This window comes from Panicum virgatum, chromosome 4K (genome assembly GCF_016808335.1).
Source record: "Panicum virgatum strain AP13 chromosome 4K, P.virgatum_v5, whole genome shotgun sequence".
Classification (NCBI taxonomy): Eukaryota; Viridiplantae; Streptophyta; class Magnoliopsida; order Poales; family Poaceae; genus Panicum; species Panicum virgatum.
This window is the reverse complement of record NC_053139.1, coordinates 26,828,647-26,853,802: the sequence shown is the minus strand read 5'-3', so window position 1 is coordinate 26,853,802 and position 25,156 is coordinate 26,828,647. Positions and strand designations below refer to the sequence as shown.

Below are 25,156 nucleotides of genomic sequence, written 5' to 3'. Positions count from 1 at the left end.
TCATTCAGCGAGTTAAACTTATTTCAATTTGAACAGATAGATCATAGATGTCATAAGATAAAATCCTGAGTGGCGGTACAGGTTACAAAGCCTATCTGATATAGATTGCAAAATTTTATACGAGGTATGTGCACCATGAACTGCAAATATTATAAAGCCCATCCAACCATGAACTGCAAAATGTTACATGTTACAAAGCCCATATGTATATACACCATGAACTGCAAAGGTAGACCTCATCCAACCAAGACCCTGTATATGAAGTCAACCCGGCATAAACCGAATAGCAGGTAATTAAATCTCAAAGTCACATATAAACCAGTAAATGGTGAAGCATCAATTTGGCAAGAACATCATGGCCTTTCTAGAATTTTGGAAGCAGTTTTTCCAAGTCTTACAGATGATCCACAAGCTTCGAGGATAGATGACCCACTGCACGACATAAAGTTGTAAACATGAATTCATTACTGACATCATTCTTATGGAATCATGTATTTGCAATACTTAATTTAGTAGTCCATTTAAGGAATGCTGATTGTCAATCTAATTATCTTACTCCCTCTGTTACAAATTATATGTGGTTCTGACTTTACCAGATAGGTCATTTTTCTATGCACCTAGATGTACCCTATGTCTAGATACATAGCAAAAATATATACTCAAAGAAGTCAAAACAACTTATAATTTGGAACAGAAGGAGTAGCAATTTTAAATGGCATGCTAAACTGCCAGTACAGATAAGCAGCAAGTTCACCTTAGCATATCACTGTTTTTTTTTCCTCGAACATGCAAGAGAGCTGCAAGCATACCACTGATTCATTGTGCAGAATAGCACAAGATGCAGCAGCTGATGATTTGTATTGAATTATGGGGAATCTTCAATTAGTCCAAGCTTCTTAAGGATCTCCTTCTCCTGTGTTTTATCTACAACATGTCAAGAAAAACAAAGACACAGGAAAGCTGGTTGATGATTTAATGAATCCAGCTGTATTCATGATGGAAGCATCTCAAGTGGCAAGGATCCAGTTATCTGCAGGACATACATTCTGCAGCAAAATTAACAATTACCGGGGGAGAATAGACGCCTCTAATGTATACCCTTTGCTTCAATGCTTCTACAGGCATGCCGAAGAAATAGACTAGTATTTTTGTAGATATAAAAATATAACAAAAAAAACAGCAAAGAGAATTCAGTTTGAAGTTTTTACTGATGAAATGACTCGAATCCAAATAAGTAGGCTACAAAATCACATGTTAGGATACATTCTTTGTCAGGGTTATCTGTAAAATTTGAGTGCAGAGCATCTCCAACAATGTCCACTATTGGAGATGTTGTCGTGGAGGATTCAATGCACAGTATGGCAGCAATGGCATCAAGTTGTTTAACCTCATTGCTGAACATTAGCCTAGCATGTGCTACAGCAGATAAAATAAACTGTAAGGACAGGGTAAGATAGCAATTGTCAATAGGAGGAAAAGAATCCCAGGAGATAACATGACATGCCTTGTGCAAGCCTTATCAAACTTTCAAGCATGCGTACCGTTGTTCTTGCTGCAACAGAAGCCAATTTTTGAAGAGGCGGGAAACTCTTAAGTTTAGGAATTAATATTTGTTTGGCTAACCTGCATTATGTGTTCCTGATTTTCTCTGAAGCTGATAATAGCTCGAGATAACTCTTTCTGCCTCCTTTGTCAGCACCGGTTTAAACCGCTTTACATAATTGATGTACCTGGAATTTTGATTTACTAAGGTATCATTGTATAGTATTGGCAATGAAAATTTCAGCACTGAACAGCACATTCAGACATTCAACTAAATACAAATGAGGTAAGGATATTAAAATAAAACATAACAAAATAAATTTATTTGTATTGCTGTGCACCAGCCTCTAAGCTCAGCCTTATCATCATGGGAGGTAAACAAGACATGAAAAGGGTCTCCACCTTCTCAACTTGGGGAGCATCCATTTTGCATCAGAAGCATTTGCCTTGTCTTTCTTTTCATCAAAATTCTGCACTTTTTAAAAAATTCACCTCTTAATAGAAATTTTTCGTGTTGATTGTCAATCCACTGGATTATTTGCATGCCTATAGATTAAGAACATTCAAGATGCAGACAGTAGAGTAGGTCCAGTTCAACATAATAACAAGCAAACTTACCTCCTTCAATATATGCGCTGAAACTATTTTATCCCAAGCAGTATTTTGCGTATCCAAGAGAACAAGAACTATATCAAATCTACTCAACAATGGTCCTGAAAGTGTTGTATTCACAGATAAGCCTGAAAGGGGAAAGGAAAGATACAGTGATCAGAATTGACAAGAACATATTTCAAGAAACTGTAGTTTCGGAGACCAGAGATGTGCAAAACCATGGTTTAGAAAAAGATATCCCGGGTGCAGTTACTAACGACCCGTTTGGATGTTGTAGTTTTGAAAAACAAACATGGTAATATGCTATCACTCTAGTTTCAGAGGCCAGATGCGTGGAAAACTGTGGTTTAGAAAAAGAAGCTCTTTAACTTCGAAAGGACTGCCTTGGAAATACTATGGTTCTTAAATTTTGCATCTAAAGCATATTTTGCAGAACTGTAGTATTTTTCTAAAACTCCCAAAAGAGCTTAGTGTTCAAACAAGGCCTAGAACTCCAAAAAATGACAGTTTTAGCAATACCATGGTCTTCAAAACTATAGAATTCATTGCATCCGAACCATAGTCACAAAGTTCCCGGGTCAAGGTACGGGGTACGGTCCTCGCCAGAGGTTTCTATAAGGCAGGAACGAAAATGACCCCGCAATCCTGGGACGGGGATCGACATTCCTAGGTCGAGGAATGATCCGAACACCTCTTACCTTTCCAAAATCAAAGTATTTTACGAGACCGTAGTATCTTTCAATTTTTTTTAAAAAAAAAACTTTATTGAAACAACTATCTAAGAACTTAGCAAGGGCCTTTTTAAGCATTGTTTTTTAATCCTTGCTAAACTAGTATTTTTAAGCAGATCGAAAAGGGTTGGGGCCAATTTACAGGTTATGGAAGTCCTCCAGATAAATCTTAAGAAATTAACTAGCCTTGTAATATAATTGTCCAATAACCCTATAAGTCTATAATACTATCATAGTGGAATCGAGAAGTAAATATGCCTGCAACATAGTGCTGATTTCTGACAATGTTCAACTTATGTAAACTAAGCTATATAATTGCTTGATGTGTAAAAGCACTACTTTGATCAGGGTCGTATTTCCCTTTTGGATTAGTGGCACCAAATACAGTAGTCCTTGTACTCAGTGTTGTAACTAGTCCAGCCTGGAAGACAGAAGCAATAACGCTGAGTCAAAAGTGCAAACTAGTATTGCGAACGGTACAGAAACTGGCAAACTTTCAAAGAAACAATACCTTTGCAATACTTATTGTCTGTTGCTCCATGGCTTCATGTATTGTTGTTCTGTCATGCTCTCGCATGCTATTGAGAAGAATGTCAGATTAAGGTGTCATAGACCTCCACGATAATTAGATTATGAAACTATCTTTGCATTAATTTTAGCAAGAATCCAAAAGTGTTACGTAACATGTCACGGCTTATAAAAAGTATGGGTCGGGGTGGCACCAATTGAGGAGAAACTTACCCAACATCGGTTGAGATGGTTTGGACATCTCCAATGGAGACCTCCTGAGGCGCCAGTGCGTGGTGGGTTTCTAAAGCGGATCGATAATGTAAAGAGAGGTAGAGGTAGACCTAAATTGACTTGGGACGAGTCGGTTAAGAGAGACCTTAAGGAGTGGAATATCTCTAAAGAGGTAGCTTCGGAAAGGAGCGCTTGGAGACTAGCTATCAACGTGCCTGAACCGTGACCTTTGTTTGTTTTGGGTTTCATCTCTAGCCTACCCCAACTTGCTTGGGACAAAAGTCTATGTTGTTGTTGTTGTACTCATCAGACCCAGCCCTGGTGCAGGGCCACCAGAGCGCCACCAAGGGGCATATGGTAAAGGGGGCTCAAATCTTGGCAGAGTTTACTCCATTAAAGAGGGTGGTGTTTACTTGTTGAATGCATATGTATACATATCAAACATGTATGTACAAAAAAAACCATGGTTATTGGACATCTATACTAGGCATGTGTATGCACCTTGTACATAGCACTGTTATTGGATATCAAAGCTGCAGAGGCAAGTATTATTAATAATTTTTTTGCACTGTCAGATGATGTCTAACATTGTTTAGGAATTAGAATGTGTTGAATTTCAGATAATCAAAGAGCACTATGATGGCACTAGCCAATGGTATTAAATAAAAAATCTATTGTTGATTGTTAACCTGTCAAATTCATCAATGCAGCATAAACCACCGTCAGCCAGAACAAGAGCACCAGCCTCAAGCATCCACTCTCCTGACATTAGAGCAACACCCCCAAAATAAAATCATTATTAGATTCAGATAAAACAAAAAAACTAAAATACAAAGAATAATGCTATCTCAGACATAGTACCTCCATCCTTGACAGCTGTGACAGTTAACCCAGCACTGGTGCTTCCAAGACCCGTTGTAATCACAGAGCAGTTGCTCAATTTAGCAGCAAACTTCAAAAACTGGGATTTACCAGTACCTGAAATTCAATGGAACATAGTATAGTTGCAATTTTGCCTTTCCTTCCCTAAATAATTTTTTCACTCTGTTTTCAGGAATAGTTAGGGTCAAGGTCTGCCTATATAATTGGCAACCAGCACGCCTCTTGAATTAAGCAATAAATCAATCTACTATCTTATTTTCCTTCAATTTATCATCAATCCTGGGTGTGTGGATCAGAGGATGGTGGATGTGGAAGACAAAACTTCCTTTGAAGATTCAGATTTTTCTGTGGATGCTATGGCACGATAAATTGCAGATGGCTGATCAACTGAGAAAAAGGAATTGCAGATGGCCCAAGGAATGCAAACTCTGAAATGAGCCCCAGAATGCGGATCAATTGTTTTTCAGATGCCCCCTAGCTTCTTTTGTGTGGTGCTGGGTGAGAGATAGCTTGGGGTGGAATTACATTCCTTCGAGTCTCAACGACTTCACAACTCAAATGATCAGGCTTCCAGGGGAAAGGGGGATCTCAACATTGATTTACTTGCTAGCTGGATTGTGTTGGGCGTTATGGCATACCAGAAATGATTGGGTGTTCTCAAATATTTGGATTACTAACCCCAGAACTCTGGCTTACAAAACAATCGGTTTCCTCGAGCTTTGGTGCAAGATGGCGTCGAAGGAGGAGCAAACAAGAACGGAAGAGATGCTGCGGAAGTTGAACCTGGAGTGGTGGAAGATCTTATTAGAGTATATTTGGTAGTTGCAGATATACGTATCGTAGACTGCCATATGTATCCCGGGGAGCCTTGCCCCCAAGTCATGTACTCTCATATATACCGGCCGAGGCCTCAATGCAATACATCCACAACATTATACGCATCTCTTCCCTCCTACATGGTATCACAAGATTAGGGTTACAAGATCCTGACCTAAACCTTCTGCTGCCTCTCGTCGCGCCCCTGCATCCTGCGTGCCGCCGGCTATCTCCCACGGCACCCATCCAGGGCGTCCCCTCCACGGCCTCCTAGCGCGCCCCCGGGGAGGTCGTCCCTGACCCTCCATGGAAGCCATCGCTGACGACCCCGATCCACGCTGCCGTGGTGGCAGCCGCGGTCTCATACGGCGCCTGCGCCTACCCCGTGCTGCCGTGGTGGCAGCAGGGCCCCCACATGGTGTCTTCCCCGTCGTCGACGAGCTCCCCTGGCGGCACCTCCGCTCCGTCCCGTCCCCTTCGTCGCCCCGTCGTCGCTGCACGGGGACCTCCACCGCCGGTCGCGTCACCTGATCCAGCGGGTTCGTCCCCCGTCGCCGCCTGGACCCGTGCCGGTGGCGGAGGGGACATGCGCCGCCCGACCCGGCGGATTCCTCCGTTACCGGCGCAGGGACTCGCGCCACCCGGTGCGGCTCCGCCGCAGCCAGCCGGGACCTGCTCCACCGGATCCCCTGCCGCCGCCGGCCGGGGACCGCGCCACCCGCCCTCAGGAGCTGTCCGTCCTCCACACCGTCATCCACCAGACCCCCCCCCGGTCTTCTATTCCTTTCTTCCCCCCCCCCCCCTCTCGCGATGTGGTGTGTTCCACCGTGGTGGGCAGATAGGGAAGAGGATAAGGGGGGACGGTTCTGTGCTACGCGCACCCAGGATACTACACGACCTGCTGTTGCATCGTCTTTTCTTTTGCTCGATCACTGATCGAGATTGCGTCGCCCGCCGCCCGCCGACCTCGCGCCTCTACTTCGACGTCAGCGTCAACTTCACCAGCCTCTTCTTTCTCTCCGACCTTCGGCATGGAGAGATGGCCGACACCCTAGGGGGCGTTCTTTGCGCCACCGCCTACATCCTGCCTCATCCGCACGTCGACCTTCGTCGGCTCGTCGTCACCTCCACCGATCGGGACGCCTTCACCGACGTCGACCACCATCGTCTCGCCTCACGCTACTCGGTCTGATCAGCCGCCGTGCATGATCCACCCGGCTCCCGTGACGCCCGTCCTCATCGAGCGCACCCCTTCACCGAGTAAGGAGGGCTGCCACTGCATCACCTCGTCGGGTAGCAGCGGTGCCACTCGTGGTCTTCTCCAAGCGTCGCCATCACCCTACTCCAAGCAACAGCAGGCATCGGCATCTTCTACCCCGCCGTTCTTCTGCGCCTACGACCATCATGGAGGCCTTCTCTGCTTGTCCCCCCGGCGACGGCGTCTGATTGTGCTTCCTCCCTTGCACATCCGGTATTGACAACACCGGTGCATGCCCATCGTCCCCGACGCATTCCCGAGCCTGGCAAACCCGAGCATGTGTCTCCCGATGGCCTGACTGCATCGACTTCGGCATCGCACCCTCTATGACTGCCTCGATGTGTCGCCGTCTTCGTCTCCGGCGTCTTCTCCATTACGCCACCACCATGGTGCCTCCTCGTGCGCCCGCGGCTTTCATGTGCCGATACCTCGTCTTCGACAACCTCGACAGCTCTACGTCGACCATGGCTATCCTATGCACGGCATTATTAGACTATGGAGTATTAGAGTATATTTGGTAGTTTAGATATTCATATCATATCCTGCCATATGTATCCCGAGGGATGCCTTACCCCCCAAGTCATGTACTATCGTATATACCGGCCGAGGCCTCAATGCAATACATCCACGACATTATACGCATCTCTTCCCTCCTACATATCTGACCCAGGCGATCGTCATATACAGAGCTGCTGTTTCATCTAATCTAACAATCTATGTTTAGCTGTAGATTTGCTTTTTGAGCTTGGTGGGTAAAAAGGGAGGGTGCTGGTGTCTTTCTATTTTTTGTTGCTCTGTGAGAGGAAGGTTTAGTGATCTTAGCTTTGAAGTTGTGGTGTAATCTGTGCTGCCTCATGGCTTGAGCCCTGATCTGTAAGCTGGCAACCCCAGCAGAACTTCTTTTGCTTTCAATATAAGCAGGACCATGTGTCTTTGGTCTAAATCTTATGTTCCCTCTCTACCCCCATCTCACTGGTGCAGTAGCAGGCTATGGCTCCCCAGCCCTGCTGACAAAATCCAGAAACCTCTCATGAATACCCTCTCCATCCACCCACATACAGACCTAAACATGACACTGACAGTGCTTATTTGTTTTAACTGGCAGTTATTTTTTCTCGAACACATTGCAACTGGCAGTTAAATTTCTTTTCTTCCGATGCCTCTTTTGCATTGCTACAAGGAACCTTAGTCCTTTGTTTTTCTGAGTCAGACCATCGACACCCTAGTCGATTTCGAAATGACATAGGGCAACCACAAAATATTATGGCTGAAGGGGCCAGAGTCCAAATTAGATTCCGACACCCATGGTCATGTCCGTACAATAGTCTCTAGGCGCCTTCATGGATACTCTATTCTGTTTTTTGCACTAGACCTCCTGGCCTCTTCTCTCAAAAGAAGCTCATCCATGCATCATCCCATGGAGAATATTGCTCCTTTTTTTAGGGAGGCAGGGAGAAATTGCTACTTGTCTATACATGTCATGAATACTGTACCTGGATCACCAACAAGAAGCATATGGGGTTCTCCACGAACCTTTGTTCCAGAAGCATCAACATGCTGCACTCCACCAATTAATGTAAGAGCAACTGGAATCATGAAACATTGTGATGTTTTGATAACTTAATTTGACATATAACAAGTTCAAAAATAAATAAGCTAGTGAGTGTTTAGAGAAAAAAATTCTAGACTCGAAACAAGAATTCCCTATAAGCTTATGCTGAGATTTATAATCTAAATTAATGAAATACTTTGGAGCATGAAATAAATATCATATGCTACCAAGCATTGAATATGATATGGCTCTCTCATCCTTCTTTGGACTCAACTTTAATATAGGAAACAAGTTTTTTGGGGTTTCTCAGCCATTTGATATAAATTCAACCAGGTAATTAGGAATATTGAAAATCGAGCACCATCATGCAATCCGCTGTGATGTTTTAAGCATTGGCAATTTACATGAGGTTGAAAACATGATACACATAAAGCAACAGACTGGATGAACTGAAAAAATGAATTATGAGTTTATGAAGGTTTTAGGTACAAGTTTTTCAGTGTTCTGTTGGATAACCATTATGTAATGCAATTCATGTTGTCTAGTTACAACTCGGCAGGCTCAGCTTGACTTGATGCTAAATTACTTTTATAAGTCATACAGAACTATATATGAATGAAATGAGTAAAGTGAATCCTATAGGAAGCAAAAAAAAAAAAGTTGGCTAATCGATTGCCTTATAAGTTATAACACTCGCTACTGCTTTAATGCGTGCATTTTAAGTCCTGAGAGCATATATCAAGGTTAGCTGCACAATTGTACAGCTACTTTACTAGTTATAGTTAATAGTTAGTAAAACTATAAAGCTCAGAGTTGCATACCTGCAAGCTTCACTGTGAATAGCCCAAAAATTTGAGGACAGATGCCTTCCAAGATAAAGTTTCTTCCTGTATACAACAGAAAAGGAATAAGATATCGTGTGCCATCAATATCATCCTCAGGACTGGGCTGCACTGGTAGTTTGCTGCCCCACTGCAGGGGTGCAGCTGATCACGTGTGACCCACATGCCATTGCCATCTCAGCAACGTGGGGCTACTAAGGGTAGGAACAATGGTCACCACTACACAACTCAAGCATGGCTGATCACATGTCTTGAAACTTGAAAGGCGAATGAAGAGAAGCTGTTAATGCAGCAGTAATGTTGAGCTAACATTACAGTTGAGGCACTGTTGCAGGCTTGCAGCAGCCATGTTAACTGAATTTCACTTGGCTGCTGCTGCAGCAGCAACATACATATTACACATTAGGTAAAGAAAATAGGCATATTGGTTTAGAGATATTTTCTTCAGAGACAAACCCATCAATGAAATAAGGTGTACCTGGCTGGCTGTTATCCCCTCCCACTATAACACCTGGGTTTTATGGTCGGGTTGGTTAGGTGGGGCGTTCTAACTTGGTATCAGAGCCGAGGTTCTGGGTTCGATCCCTCCCGGCCACGCATTTCCGCTGCGCGATTTCCCTGGCTGCGTTCGCTGAGACCGAAGTGCTGAGACCGGACAGGTGGCACAGCCCCGCGGCTCGCCCGGCTCGCACGCAGTAGGGGGAATGTTGGACTGAGGATAAAAGCCCCCACCCCTCCCACTATAACACCTGGGTTTTATGGTCGGGTGGGCTAGGTGGGGCGCGCTAACATGGTACCAGAGCCGAGGTCTCGGGTTCGAACCCACCCGGCCACGCATTTCCGCTGCGCGATTTCCCCTGCGCCTCTCGTGTGCCGAGACCTGCTGCGGGCTACGCCGGGCTCGCACGCCGTAGGGGGAATGATTGACTATGGATAAAAGTCCCCACCCCTCCCACTATAACACCTGGGTTTTATGGTCGGGTTGGCTAGGTGGGGCGCTCTAACTTGGTACCAGAGCCGAGGTCCTGGGTTCGATCCCTCCCGGCCACGCATTTCCGCTGCGCGATTTCCCTGGCTGCGTTCGCTGAGACCGAAGTGCTGAGACCGGACAGGTGGCACAGCCCCGCGGCTCGCCCGGCTCGCACGCAGTAGGGGGAATATTGGACTGAGGATAAAAGCCCCCACCCCTCCCACTATAACACCTGGGTTTTATGGTCGGGTTGGCTAGGTGGGGCGTTCTAACTGTTATCATTAAGGAAAGAGTGATTAGTCTTTTCGCACCCAAATTTTCTGATTGCCCCAATGTACAGTCCCATCTCACTCCTAAAGTCCCTTCCCTTTCATCTGTCAATCGCTCCAACCCCTAAACTACAATATTTATCCCCAGCCTAAGAAAACAGCCTCACAAAAAGGAGTGCAACGAAAGAGTAAATCTCATTAGCAGTCACCAAACTTGATGTGCAAACAGGTCACCGTTCTTTGGAATTGGATTAATTCATCACTGAACTTTCTAATGGGTTGTCTAAGCCTCTCAGATCACCGATGTGCCAACCCATCTATTACATGCTAACATGGACACTATACACACAAGAGAATGTGATGTCGCGCTGCACATCTTGTGACAGTGCTCCACCCAGTTCATATAAAAAACTTGACCTGCACGGGGAAAGACCGCCCCCACGGCATTGTATTAAGAAGTGTTAGAGTATATTGGGATATCTCCAGATATGGTAGATTAGGATTGTGTATCCCGACTTGCCTTATCTCTAAGGGAGGCTTCTTGTCCTCTAAGCAATGTACTCCTATATAATCCGCCCATGAGGCTCAAGCTAATACAATCATCCATCCATTACACCAATTCTATTCCTCCTATATGGTATCACGAGTTTAGGTTCCAACCCTAGGCCTCAAACCCTAGTTTTGCGCTGCTCGCGCCGCCTGCGCCCCTCCTCTTGCACCGCCAGCGCTCCTGGTCGTAACAACGCGCATCCAGCGCGCCCCCACGACGATCCGCTAGCGCCCCCCCCCCCCCCCGAGATGTCGATCTCCGCCGGGGGGCACGCCCTCCACCACCTCCCCGGCGGGATCCGGTCCGCCCCGGCCTGGGCTCACCGCTCCTCCTCCCACCGGCCCTCTGTCTCCCTCTCGCACTTGCGTGCACGTGTTGAAGAGGAGAGATAAGGGCTAACGGGACTTCTACTCCGCGCACCCAAGGATTCCTACACGAGATGCTGCTGCTGTACCTTTTTTGGTTTACTCGATCACTGATCGAGATTGAGTCGTCCATCGCCCGTCGACCTTGTGCCTCTACTTCGACGCCGGCACGACTTCACCGGCCTCATCTTCGACATGCGGCTTGGCGACATGGACAGGTGCCCTAGGGGACGCCCGTCTGCACCGCCCACCTCGCCTCTTCGTCGCGCGCGTCGTTCTCCGCCGGCTCGTCGTCGCCTCCACCGATCGGGACACCTCCGCAAGCTTCGCCCATCATTGTCACACTCTGAAATTTTTGGATTTCAAAATGTGATTAAAATTAGAAATAAAACAACAATTTTCTCATGATTTTAAAATTTTCGCAACATTTATTTTCTTTACAGGGAATTTAGTAAAAATAAATAAAGATTGTTTGTTTTTATAAAATTAAAAAGGTTGTTTTGTTTGTGCACTCATGCCACTTTGCATTGTTTTATTGCTTGTGGTTTGATTTGAATTTAAATTCGTGGAGTTTAAATTCAAATCGAATTTGTTTGAATCTTTTTGCAAAAAGAAAAATAGGAAAAATCTTTTCGACCAAAATCAGCTGTCCGGCTATTTCTTTTCTTGACACGCAAGCCAAGAATCCCCTCTCCATCTCTATATAAGCACCGCCCCTGCTTATTTTTCTGTGCGCAGAGCTCAAGCCGCCGCCGGCCCTAGCCCCCTCCTTTTTCCTCCTGCGCCGCCTGCTCCCTGCCGCAGTGCTGCAGGCGCCCCAGATTTCCTTGCCGTTCCTGTGCTGCATGCTGTGCACCTGCACCTGCCCTGCGCCCTGCGCTAGCATGCACCTGCACCTGCCCTGCGCCCTGCGCTGTTGCCTGCCGTGCACCTGCCAGGTGCCCTGTTGCCTGCACCCTCCCTGCCGCAAGCACAGATGCCCAACCTTGCATGCATATTTTTCGTCTGGTCCCAGGATGGAACAAGCCGCTGCTGTTCCTTCCGGTTTCAATTCCGGCCACTACAATTCATCTCTGTTATGGGTAAGCGGTAAAACGGTTTCCCCTCGATCTCACCGTTTTAGATCCGTTTTCGTTCGTTCTTGTTGCGATAGTTTTGTTTACACGTAAGCTATCGTTTAGTAGTGCTTTTATATCGTAGATCTTGTTTTAAAATAAATATAGATTTAATTTGATTAATAACTATTTGAAACTAGCCTTTCTAATTAAAAGTAAATTAGAGCTCTATACCTGTTTTCACTAATTAATGTTAATTCGATTAAATATCAACTTAAATGCATCTTTTATATAACCTGTTTAGTTCAAAACCACGTATCATAAAGTTTTACACCTAGATGTTCTCTCTTGTCTTTTATTTGCTAGTAAAATAATTAATTGGTATAAATTATACATAAACTTTATAAATAAAACTTGATTAAGTTCAACTTCATCTTTGTGATATAAATTCACATGAAATATTTATAATTTGAATATTTCTTTCAAATATCCTTTACATGTATTTTTTTTTCTTAATTAAAATAAATCCAACTTATAGTTTCTTTCTGTTATAATATAAATCTTCCGATAACTGTTTCTTTTCAATCGTAGCTTCGTTTTCCGTGTTTCTTGCGTTTTCGTAACCGTAGCACCAAGCTCTATCCTTTAGTATGTTCTTTTAAAGACTTTCTTTTGTTCTGGTGTATTGTTCTTAGTTGTACTTGTTGTTTGTTTTGTATGTTTGCCCGATGATTATTTCGAGTAGAAGAATCATTGTTCGAAGATTGAAGAATCAAGATTTCCAAGTGAGCAAAAAGTTGAAGAGAAATAAGAGTAGCTTTTCGTTGGAGAAAGGCAAGTGACCCTAACCATACTTCTATCTATGCTTTATTTACAAGAGTATTATGATGATTTAATTGGAACATGGAGAACCACCCAAGAAAACAGTACAACCACAATACTAATGGGCTCTGGTCTTGGCTAAGTAATTAGATGAACTATATGTTGTGTTGGGGTTGTTCCGCTTGGTGGTTATGAGTTTGTGTTGTGGAGCGGGTGAAGGAAGCTGCGTCTTCTGAGGGACCGCACGGCAGGGACCAACACATACATATAGGGATTCTTTGTAAAGGCCTCGTAGCGTCCCTATGCAATCACACCTCGGAAGTGTGGTATTGTGCCTAGCTAGCACATTGCGTGGTTGGGTTCAAAGTTTTTCGGAACTTTTACGCGAATTGTGGTGAAAGTATACAACCTCTGCAGAGTTAAAACTAACCGGTTAGCCGTGCTCACGGTCAAGAGCGGCTTGGACCCTCACATGATTAATAAACTTAAAGATGGATATAAATCACATTCTGGTTATTTCTTGTGGTCTTGCTGAGTACCAACCATAAGTGTACTCACCCTTGCTTACTGCTGCTCAGAAGGAGAAGGTGTATAAAGATTTTGAAGATGTTGCTGAGTTATAGGCGTACGCAACCCCCAGTCGATTGTCTGTGAAGTTTGGAGCCTTCGTTTCCAGGATAAGCTGTAAACTCTGATAGTCTTTTATTTGTTTTAGTTTTTTTTTCGTGATACTGTTACTGATTATTCACTTATGATGTCTCTATATGTATGAAACTTGATCCTGGCATACATATAGCTATGCATTCGGTTTTGTCCTTAAAACCGGGTGCGACAGAAGTGGTATCAGAGCTGTATCGACTGTAGGACGTAAGCCTAGATAGCAATGGTTGCTTCCTAAGATCTATTTTGTCACAAAAGCAATTCCTATTTTACCCTTGACCTCTTTGGTGAACATTCTCACTCCTTGACCATTTTTATTTCTAAATCAGCCTTGATAACTCACCTTTCTCTCCTGACTGTCTTTTCATTTGCACTTCATTATTTTGCAAATGTTAGATCCTCAACCTGTCTATTTATTTATTTTCGTGGATCACTTCCTGAATTCGATCATACCTCCCCCTTGATGTATGATTTTCCAAATTTCATCCAGCTCACCTCCTTTTGATACGCTGGTGAAGTTGCTCCTTTAAATTCTTTTTAACTTACCTTTTTGGACCTATCTCCCCTTTGCTTTATTTCACAATGTGCTCAGTGTCTCTCCTTTCTTTCCAAATAAATGCCGCTTTGGATTCATCCCTTGACTTTTGATTCCAAAGTATATGTTCTAATTCAAAAAAAAAAATTAGATGATCCGTGCCCCGTGTCCTCATGCTTGTCCAAGTCATCTGAAAAATGGAGCTGCTAGTTCATCAAGAGCAACAATAAACAAGATGAGGGAGGCACATGCCACCAACGCTGAAGCAGGAAGATATTCCCATGTTTAGGATGTCCCCTTCTAACACTATTAACAACGTTTAGCATCGTTCCTTGACTGTTGATTGGTGGAATTCAGTGCTTGCGTGATGATTTTTGTCTTTATGACCTTGTCTGATTTGCTTCTTTGTAATGATTGTTGGTGTATTGTGGGTCATCTACCTACAATGACATCAGTTGACTAGTTGGGTTCCTCCTTTTGTACCTCCCACCTCCTTGTTATCCGCCGTCTTTCTACCCAATCCTCCAGAGGACGTCAGAAGGAGAAACTAAAGGCAACACCAACATCCACAAGCAGAAGCTACCGTCACCACCACGGTCTAGGTAGAAGCAAGTCAAAGAACCGAAGACCCTACTTTGTTTTCTTTGCCACCTTGGAGATTCGTATTCTTCAGTCTACCCAACTCCGATGACAACCTCAATAACCAAGAAAGAAGTTGAAGGTAACACTGACATCAACAGTAGAAACCTACAAATATCTACGGTTGTCGACACATGAAACAAGCTGAAGCCAAGAAGGCTCTTTTTCCTTTTGTTACCCCATGCCATTCTTCCCTTTACCTTGATTTATCTAAGTCATGTTTTTAAAATATATATATATATATATATTACCATATCCTTGACTTCCTTGATGTTTATTCTGATTCCTTCTTCATTTACCGAATCCTTGATGATACTTCTCTCTAATTCCTTTATCTTGGCCTAATATCCCCTCCTTTTGATTGCTTTTGCATCTCCCAATTTCCTTCTCCACTTATCCTCTCATGATTGAGTACCTTATATCCATTGGTTCCAATTCACCTCCTCCTTAACTTTCAAATATGATCATTTTGGAAATCCCTTTTATCTCTTATTCTAAAGTGTTTTTCTCTTTTCTTCTTGCTACAAACGTTAGATTGCCCGAACTTGTGCCTGCAATAGCATCATCCACCCCTTAGTTTTCTCATCAACACCATCTTCTTGTTCTAAAGCAAAAGTCAGCACAGAAGACTCGTACCTAAATTCTCCCCCTTTCTTGATTCTCATCTTATCATCTCGTTTTACACCTAGTCAAAAGCTCTTTGCCCTATCTCTCCTTTCTATCTCCACAACTTATGAATCTTTGACTAATGCCACTTGCTCGATCCAATCGGAAGCAAGGGAAGAAGATCCAAATCCTAATTACCTCCTTTCATCGATACCCGTTATTTTCCCTTGTTGCCTCCTTGATGGAATCTTTGCCCCCTATCCCTCCTCTTTGTCGCCCCTGCCTTGTTTCCCCTCTAGAGCGTGCTCCCCTCGCATGCACGAGGCGCCGTCGCTGCAAGGGGCTCGACAAGAGCACGTCGAAGCCGACTGCCGACCGGTGCTCATCGCCGATTCGCCGTGCCCATTGGCCGCTGGACCAATCCAGCGCCACCATGGCGACTCCCACATCGAGCCGAACCCGCTTTGCCGGTCTTTGTCGTCCCTTCATCGCCGGATGCCAACACCCACGGTGCTGCCACCACCCGTCTGCTCTATCCTGACCACCGTTCCGACTCGTGCCTTTCTCGGTAGCGTCTCGGTGAGAATCCCTCCATGTCTTTTCCCTCCACTTCCTCTCTACTGTCTCTTCATGTTTGCTGTTGCCGCTGATATCGTCTGCCGCTACAGCATGCTAATAAGTTTTTGGGTGCCATGCTATTATAAGTCACGCCGGCCATCACGCACACCAGGTGCAGGAGTATATCGCCATGCATGCTTATGTCCATACAGGCAAGTAAAACTCCATGCACGATGAACATGCCTAGCCTGAACAGCTGACCAGAATCATTCACATCGAGTCCATTGCTTCCACCAATATTTGATTTGTTCCTCCACATTCAATTATTTAATCAATTTGCTTTCTTTTCATTCAACTTCAGCCAACAGTCCTGATTCACACCACTGAATTTTCTCCCAAACATCTTGTAGTATTATTTTTTTTAGAATTATATGGACACTGCAGATTGGTATCATATTAATAATTAGTTTTGTATTGCTTCCATGGTATAGTATTTAATTATCAAATTATTACTATGCCATTCCACCGCAGTATGAAATTAAATTATTAAAGTGATATACCAATTTCTGATGTAAACATGTCTTTCTAATGATTTATCCTTATATCATCATCTTATGTGCAATATCTATAATGCTCTTCTTGTCCATGGGACCTACCTAAACCTTTATCCTTTGTTAGCCTTCTGAATCTCGGGACGAGATTCCTTTTAAGGGGGGTAGTTCTGTCACACTCTGAAATTTTTGGATTTCAAAATGTGATTAAAATTAGAAATAAAACAACAATTTTCTCATGATTTTAAAATTTTCGCAACATTTATTTTCTTTACAGGGAATTTAGTAAAAATAAATAAAGATTGTTTGTTTTTATAAAATTAAAAAGGTTGTTTTGTTTGTGCACTCATGCCACTTTGCATTGTTTTATTGCTTGTGGTTTGATTTGAATTTAAATTCGTGGAGTTTAAATTCAAATCGAATTTGTTTGAATCTTTTTGCAAAAAGAAAAATAGGAAAAATCTTTTCGACCAAAATCAGCTGTCCGGCTATTTCTTTTCTTGACACGCAAGCCAAGAATCCCCTCTCCATCTCTATATAAGCACCGCCCCTGCTTATTTTTCTGTGCGCAGAGCTCAAGCCGCCGCCGGCCCTAGCCCCCTCCTTTTTCCTCCTGCGCCGCCTGCTCCCTGCCGCAGTGCTGCAGGCGCCCCAGATTTCCTTGCCGTTCCTGTGCTGCATGCTGTGCACCTGCACCTGCCCTGCGCCCTGCGCTAGCATGCACCTGCACCTGCCCTGCGCCCTGCGCTGTTGCCTGCCGTGCACCTGCCAGGTGCCCTGTTGCCTGCACCCTCCCTGCCGCAAGCACAGATGCCCAACCTTGCATGCATATTTTTCGTCTGGTCCCAGGATGGAACAAGCCGCTGCTGTTCCTTCCGGTTTCAATTCCGGCCACTACAATTCATCTCTGTTATGGGTAAGCGGTAAAACGGTTTCCCCTCGATCTCACCGTTTTAGATCCGTTTTCGTTCGTTCTTGTTGCGATAGTTTTGTTTACACGTAAGCTATCGTTTAGTAGTGCTTTTATATCGTAGATCTTGTTTTAAAATAAATATAGATTTAATTTGATTAATAACTATTTGAAACTAGCCTTTCTAATTAAAAGTAAATTAGAGCTCTATACCTGTTTTCACTAATTAATGTTAATTCGATTAAATATCAACTTAAATGCATCTTTTATATAACCTGTTTAGTTCAAAACCACGTATCATAAAGTTTTACACCTAGATGTTCTCTCTTGTCTTTTATTTGCTAGTAAAATAATTAATTGGTATAAATTATACATAAACTTTATAAATAAAACTTGATTAAGTTCAACTTCATCTTTGTGATATAAATTCACATGAAATATTTATAATTTGAATATTTCTTTCAAATATCCTTTACATGTATTTTTTTTTCTTAATTAAAATAAATCCAACTTATAGTTTCTTTCTGTTATAATATAAATCTTCCGATAACTGTTTCTTTTCAATCGTAGCTTCGTTTTCCGTGTTTCTTGCGTTTTCGTAACCGTAGCACCAAGCTCTATCCTTTAGTATGTTCTTTTAAAGACTTTCTTTTGTTCTGGTGTATTGTTCTTAGTTGTACTTGTTGTTTGTTTTGTATGTTTGCCCGATGATTATTTCGAGTAGAAGAATCATTGTTCGAAGATTGAAGAATCAAGATTTCCAAGTGAGCAAAAAGTTGAAGAGAAATAAGAGTAGCTTTTCGTTGGAGAAAGGCAAGTGACCCTAACCATACTTCTATCTATGCTTTATTTACAAGAGTATTATGATGATTTAATTGGAACATGGAGAACCACCCAAGAAAACAGTACAACCACAATACTAATGGGCTCTGGTCTTGGCTAAGTAATTAGATGAACTATATGTTGTGTTGGGGTTGTTCCGCTTGGTGGTTATGAGTTTGTGTTGTGGAGCGGGTGAAGGAAGCTGCGTCTTCTGAGGGACCGCACGGCAGGGACCAACACATACATATAGGGATTCTTTGTAAAGGCCTCGTAGCGTCCCTATGCAATCACACCTCGGAAGTGTGGTATTGTGCCTAGCTAGCACATTGCGTGGTTGGGTTCAAAGTTTTTCGGAACTTTTACGCGAATTGTGGTGAAAGTATACAACCTCTGCAGAGTTAAAACTAACCGGTTAGCCGTGCTCACGGTCAAGAGCGGCTTGGACCCTCACATGATTAATAAACTTAAAGATGGATATAAATCACATTCTGGTTATTTCTTGTGGTCTTGCTGAGTACCAACCATAAGTGTACTCACCCTTGCTTACTGCTGCTCAGAAGGAGAAGGTGTATAAAGATTTTGAAGATGTTGCTGAGTTATAGGCGTACGCAACCCCCAGTCGATTGTCTGTGAAGTTTGGAGCCTTCGTTTCCAGGATAAGCTGTAAACTCTGATAGTCTTTTATTTGTTTTAGTTTTTTTTTCGTGATACTGTTACTGATTATTCACTTATGATGTCTCTATATGTATGAAACTTGATCCTGGCATACATATAGCTATGCATTCGGTTTTGTCCTTAAAACCGGGTGCGACAATCATCCTCTCGTCTCGCGCATACTTGGCCTGATCAACCAACGTGCGCGATCCACCTGGCTCCCGTGACGTCCGTCCTCGTACTGCGCACCGCTTCCCCGAGTATGGAGGGCTGCCCCTACTTCGCCTCTTCGGGCAGCTGCGGCACCACCCGTGGTCCCCTTCGCCATTGCATCCTCGCCGCCGCCGACCACGTCCACGACCTCGTCGTCGACTACATGTCGCCGCGCGCCGCGCATGGTCTTCGTCAAGCTGTTCGAGTTCTTCGTCGTCTTCTACGACCGCCGCCGCCGCGACCACTATACAAAGCTAGCTGGCCTTTGGACTAGTGCTTGGATGCTCTATCTCTACGCTTCGTCCAGCACGACCTCGTCGCCACCACCATCGTCTCTACTTTGCCTACTTCGTCTACTCCGACAACCGCAGGCTGCTTCGGCTTCTTCTCCCTCGCCGCCCTACACCGCAACTGTCGTCGAGACCTCCTCTGCGACTTGGTTGTGCTCTCTTCCTTGTACGTCCGGTATTGGCAACACCGGCGCGTGCCTTCGTCCCCGACGCGCTACTGGGTCTGGCAAACCCAGTACTCGCCTCGGCCTTGGCGGTTTGACGGCGTCATCCTCGCTTCGTCCTCGACGCATCACCGTCTTCGTCTACGGCGCTTCCGTGCGGCTACCCTCTGCATCGGCTACCTCGACAACTACGTTGACCACGGCTACCCTACGCATGGCATCCTCGACCATGGCTATTCACCCTCCAGCTCGGCTACCTCGACATCAGGCACAAAGGGCTACCTCCTTACTTGAGCAATCTCCAGCCTCAGCATCCGCGACACATCGGCCGCTACGACTGCGGGCAGCTCGTTGGCTTTCAACCTTCGGCTTCTTCTCCTTCTCCAGTCTCACCGTCTGCGCCGCTCCCGCTGTGACTGCGGGGGAATGTTATTGTATATTGGGATATCTCCAGATATGGTAGATTAGGATTGTGTATCCCGACTTGCCTTATCTCTAAGGGAGGCTTCTTGCCCCCTAAGCAATGTACTCCTATATAATCCGCCCATGAGGCTCAAGCTAATACAATCATCCATCCATTACACCAATTCTATTCCTCCTACAAGAAGACCTTCTCACACAGGTCAAGAAAACCCCCGAACCCCTATCCCCACCCATACATAGTGGCCCGTCGCCTTGTGAGTTAGGCCGGACCCCAAACTATGCTTTGGAAATGGGAACAGACGAGGGGATTTTTTTGTGCAAAGCGGGAGTCGAACTCCCGACCTGGAGGTTCCCATCTTGGACATCTACCAGCCGGGCTAAAGCCCCTTTGCCCACCCAGTTCATATTGTGCAGCCACCTGGTCCTTGTCAGGATGCTACCTGGTGCAGTGCATGAAGATGAGTAGATGACACTGTGCTTGTACATTGACTAAAACCTATGACTGAACACTGGTTGGATAAAGAAATCAATCTTAATGCCAAGAGAAATCAATCTCCTCTCCCATTTGCACGCCAGCAGGAACTGTGTGATGGTCTTCTGTTCTTATTCTATGTTCACAAACCATCTATAGTTAGTTCGGACAGCAGAACTCAAAACCCACAGGATTTGCAACCTACAGCCAGCATACACCAGCGGGGTCCACCCAAGCCATGCAACGATCCATGATGGCACACTGTCACCTCCATGTGGGCGCGCTCCTGAACCAAATCAGTTTCATGGTGTCTCCAGAATTAATCTACACAGGCACACACTCGTCCCAGTGTTCCTTGGGTGAGTCACCGATCACCAAAGCTCTCGCAACGCCCTAGTCGTAAAAGCCCTAATGTCTGATAGTTATAACTTGATCAGAATGCAGGGGGTTCAATGCAGAGATCATAAACTATTGTCCCACCACTTTAATGTGAACCCATTACCAAGGTTGCATTAAATGTGGCCTCCATGTGACCTAGGCCCTAGGGTGATCCACTTAATAAGTTCCATGATGGACGGTCCCATTTTCAAGTTCAGTGACCTATTTACACACAGTGGACAAGTTCGGTGTCCTCCGATCAGGATTTTTACAGCTATCATTGATAGGAGTGAGCTTTCCACCAGAAGATTCTCAATTCACAAAGTAATTGGAAAATGCAATGCATTGTATATGCTTAAAGGGTAGAACATTGGTGCTTAGGCCAGTCCTGAAAACACTAAGAACCAGAACTTAAGCACCTTTTAGTGGAGTAAGCCTGTATTCTTCCCAGAAATGCTTAAACTCCTCTTCAGTTTCCACAGGAATGTCTATATCAGATTTCAGCTCATTTGTTCTCCTGCATGCAAATAGTCATCCATAAACATAAGAATGAATCATGAATGACAGTAACTAAAATTGTTCAAACTTGAAGATCCAGAAACCACAAACCATTGGACAAACAAAAATAGCTGCCAACTTCTAAGTCTAAACATATGGCTACCTCTAATGACATCAGATTCTGATCTGACTACTTCAGTAGATGATAAAAGAAAACTACAGTGCAGTGACTGAAGTAAAACTAGTGAATGAATCAACTTATAGACTGTAGACAAAGGCTTCTGTTTACTTGGCTGCATACGGACCAGATATAGGAAAATAAGAATAAATTTCAGCTATAATCAACATGATAGAGCTTTGCTGGTATCACAGGATTGATCTAAGTGCATGAACAAGCCCCTCCAAGATTCTTAGCGAGCATACTATGCAATAAAATAATTTAAAGAACAAGAAATTTAGCTAATTGCATAGCTAAAAAGATGATTACAGCTCTAGTGCTCAAGAGATTCAAAATTAGTAGAACTGAAGCTTGCTGAATGATCAAATTATATCAAATTACCTCACATAATTGGCAAGCAGCATAGGATCAAGGTTGCATCGCACATCCTTAATATCATGAGACCATTTGGCAGATAATATGCCCGTAATAATAACATCATCTGAAGAAAGAACAAACACAGCTGAATATAATAGAACAGCAAGTTAAACCAACAAGACAACAATGGATGACTATTAACATGCAACTCATGCAAATGAATAAAACATATTCCTTGCTTGACTTTTCATCTTGGAAATAACAAGAAATCAACATTAAAATGTTATAAAGTAAACTGGTCAAGCTGCTCCCAGAAATATCAAGGGTTCGACTTTTTCAAGCTCAGAATACAACTGGGAATTTCAAAATGTTTTTAAAAAAAAGGAATGCAGGATAACGACAGAGGACATGTGGGGCAAAAGATTAGTATTAGTAGTTCCACATAATCTTGTGGATAAAGCACAAAGATGCTGCTTACCTCCAGGTTTAATGCTATCAACAAGATCATCCATCAAAATTACCGGCATCGAACGGGGTATAGATCCAACACCCAAAAGTTGTACGTTTTCTTGAATTTTGATTTCTTGGTAATCACGGCAAATTGTAGTACCTTCTACGGACTGGAAAGAAGCACTTCCACAGCCTCTTGAACTCTAGATGGACAGCAAAATTATCAGTAGCAACTTCCACAGCAGTTCAAGCAAAGGTTTAGCCAATTACAAAATGTAAAAGGCAAGAAAATAAGTACATCTATCATGGGCAAGTGTTCACCAAATGTTGAAAAATATATGCAGAACCAGGGTAAAACAACACCAAATCTACTAAGCAACTCAAATACCTTTGATGGGCACAATGCAGGAAGGTTTATGCGATTCCCAGCCTCCAGTTCAGGACGAACCGTGAAACTGTTCGTGGTACAGAAAACTATAAATTGTCTGTCCAGTGTATGAATGTATGGTCATAATGTTCAACAATACTTCTATGGAGAAATGATGAGGTCATGATTATTTTTTCGTTATATGTCAACTAACAAAATTATCGTCTGGCAGTTTATCTGAACTTTCGGGGCAATCAACAAACTGTTTTGAACTCTTAATGAATCTCACCAAATAGTGCTAAGCCTGCATAATGCTTTAAAGATGGCACGCTTCTCAAACAATCATACTGTATCCCCTTGTGGGAGATGCTTAAGAAATGAAGAATGCAGAGTGACTCAACTTGCTCAGGGCGCTTTTGGCTTAGAGGTTTAAGTAACCGAAATAGGATAGTGTTACCAACAATGTAATAGAAGATGAAATAATCTTGCCAGCTCTAATAGAAATATGAGACTCTACTTTAGTTTTTGGAAGTATTTCTCTCTCCTTTTTAAGTGGAGAACCAGCTTAATCAGTATGCCACCATCAGAAATAACAGAACTGCACTGATACAGAATTCACGTTGATGCTTCACCAGCTCATACTAGTGCACATACTACACGAGTTCTGAAATATGCATCACAAACCTGTGCTGGCACTTCCTGCACATGTAGTCCCTTTCGTACTCAATCATCTTGACTCCGCCTGATCTTATCACAGTTCCCTTCAGAGTAATCAATTTCCTCATGTGATTCGCCCTCACCTTTCCAATACTCGGGGACGCCTCTGCAAAACACCTCCATCACCACCAAATCACGATTCTGGTGGGATGATCCGCCAAATGACGCGACCAAATCACCACACAGGCATTCGAACGAGCACAGGAGCCGCACAGGTACGCACCAGGGAATTCTAGCGGTGATCCAGAGACGTCGATGCGTACGCGCACGGGCTTCTTCTTCCGTACCGCGTCTTTCAAATCACCCAATTCCTCGAGCATCGCATCCTGCAAGGCGGAGGTTTACGAATTGAGTGGGGGATGGGCATGCAGTAGGAGATGGACGTACGCCCGGCGGGTTCGCTGACCTTGACCCGTTTAGCGGCCTTGTCGAGGAAGGGAAGGTACTCGCCGGGACAGGAGTAGAGTTTCCCGGCGAACTCGGGGTCGAAGTCCATAAGTTTCGCGAATCTGCGAGAGGAGATGGGGTTAGGGTTCGGAGGAGGAGGAGGAGGAGGAGCGGGAGGAGCGGGTCGGGAGGAGGACGCACTCAATAACGAGCGGCAAATGGAGCTTCGAGGGATCGTCGTCGAGTAGGATGCTGTGAATGCTGTCGGAATAGGTTTCGTGGAGGAAGCCCGCAAGCGCAATCAGCTGGGCATCCTCCTCCTTTTTCTTCTTCTCCTCCGACATTTGGGCGGCGCCGCGGCGGTGGGGATTTGGGCGGGAAACGGCGGAGCGGAGGCGGCGGTGATGGTCGAGGTATTCAGGTCGTCAGACTTTGGAGTTTGGAGCGGCTCAATTTTTCTCTTTCCTCCGATTTTTTCTCAGACACAGAGAGAAGTACTGGTAGCGGCTCTATAGTGGGCTTGCGAAAATATGAGGGCCTTTGGCGAATAGACTGTGGTCTGTGGGCCAAGCTCTGTGGGCTCTGAGATTTTGAGAAATCTGCACTTGCTGTTTGGGCTTTATTTGTCTTTTACCTAGTTTTACGTAGAACTTCTTTTACACTATTGACCAACGGGACCTCCATATGTCTTTTGTGAAAGATAGTTAAACAACTCATCTATAAAGTCCACTAAAGTCTATTTACTGAAAAGAATGTTGAACCAACATTTTAAAAATGTTGAGCCAACATTTGAAAAATATTAAACCAACATTTCAAAAATGTTGAATCAATATTTTCGAATGTTGAACCAATATTTTTTCCTCGTCTTCTCTGTTGCCGGCGGACGGCGGCTCAGCAGTCGCGCCGAGGTCCCCGACACACTGCAACATGGCCTGCACGTAAGTTGCAAAAAATAATGCGGAAGATAGATAGATTTCATGAATCTTAAATTTTGGAAGATAAGTTGTAAAAAAATCTTGCGGAAGATAGATAGATTTCACGTTGACCAACCGCCTCAGGTTGCTCTTATAGCATTTGGCCTTTGGAAGGAGGAGCTAAACCCCGATCTCAAACTTAAGATCTGAACCCAAGCAACAAAATACTACTAAATAGGGATGCAAGCGGGGCGGGTTCTGCCGCAAGCCCGCTAGGCTGACCCGCGCCGCATACCCGCGTAACGCCGCCAATGGGCCCGCAGAGCTGAAGCGGCGCTTCGCGGCCTGGCCGCGATGCCCAGCGGCGCCGCGTAGCTCGCAAAACCAAAGGCTCGCATCCGGCATC

At 44.3% G+C, this 25,156-nt stretch overlaps 1 protein-coding gene across 8 annotated transcripts; it reads right to left on the bottom strand.

The window, feature by feature from the left end:
• Positions 1–24,290, bottom strand: LOC120703564 (probable DNA helicase MCM9). 8 transcript variants are annotated; one of them, XM_039987674.1, is made up of 21 exons: positions 24,038–24,288; positions 23,856–23,958; positions 23,673–23,775; positions 23,417–23,555; positions 22,754–22,820; positions 22,394–22,568; positions 21,940–22,039; positions 21,302–21,399; positions 8,956–9,021; positions 8,076–8,168; positions 4,488–4,604; positions 4,316–4,388; positions 3,397–3,463; positions 3,225–3,306; positions 2,161–2,282; positions 1,945–2,012; positions 1,624–1,730; positions 1,505–1,552; positions 1,264–1,416; positions 755–924; positions 1–432 (listed from the first exon to the last, which is right to left on the bottom strand). In XM_039987674.1, exons 1-20 carry the CDS (start codon positions 24,178–24,180, stop codon positions 866–868), a joined length of 1,983 nt encoding a protein of 660 aa, XP_039843608.1. In that variant the 5' UTR covers positions 24,181–24,288; the 3' UTR covers positions 1–432; positions 755–865. The 8 variants fall into 8 exon arrangements, with proteins under 8 accessions (XP_039843608.1, XP_039843609.1, XP_039843611.1 ...); XM_039987675.1 differs by having other exon boundaries at positions 810–924; XM_039987677.1 differs by lacking the exon at positions 1,505–1,552 and having other exon boundaries at positions 24,038–24,289.
• Positions 24,291–25,156: the final 866 nt, after the last annotated feature.

Excerpts from the sequence above, each read along its gene's own strand:
- LOC120703564 (XM_039987674.1), bottom strand. The coding sequence starts at position 24,180 with ATGTCGGAGGAGAAGAAGAAAAAGGAGGAGGATGCCCAGCTGATTGCG. Across the intron at positions 23,776-23,855 it reads AGGCCGCTAAACGGGTCAAG|GATGCGATGCTCGAGGAATT; the intron begins GTCAGCGAACCC and ends TCCGCCTTGCAG. Across the intron at positions 2,013-2,160 it reads CAGCGCATATATTGAAGGAG|AATTTTGATGAAAAGAAAGA; the intron begins GTAAGTTTGCTT and ends TAAAAAGTGCAG.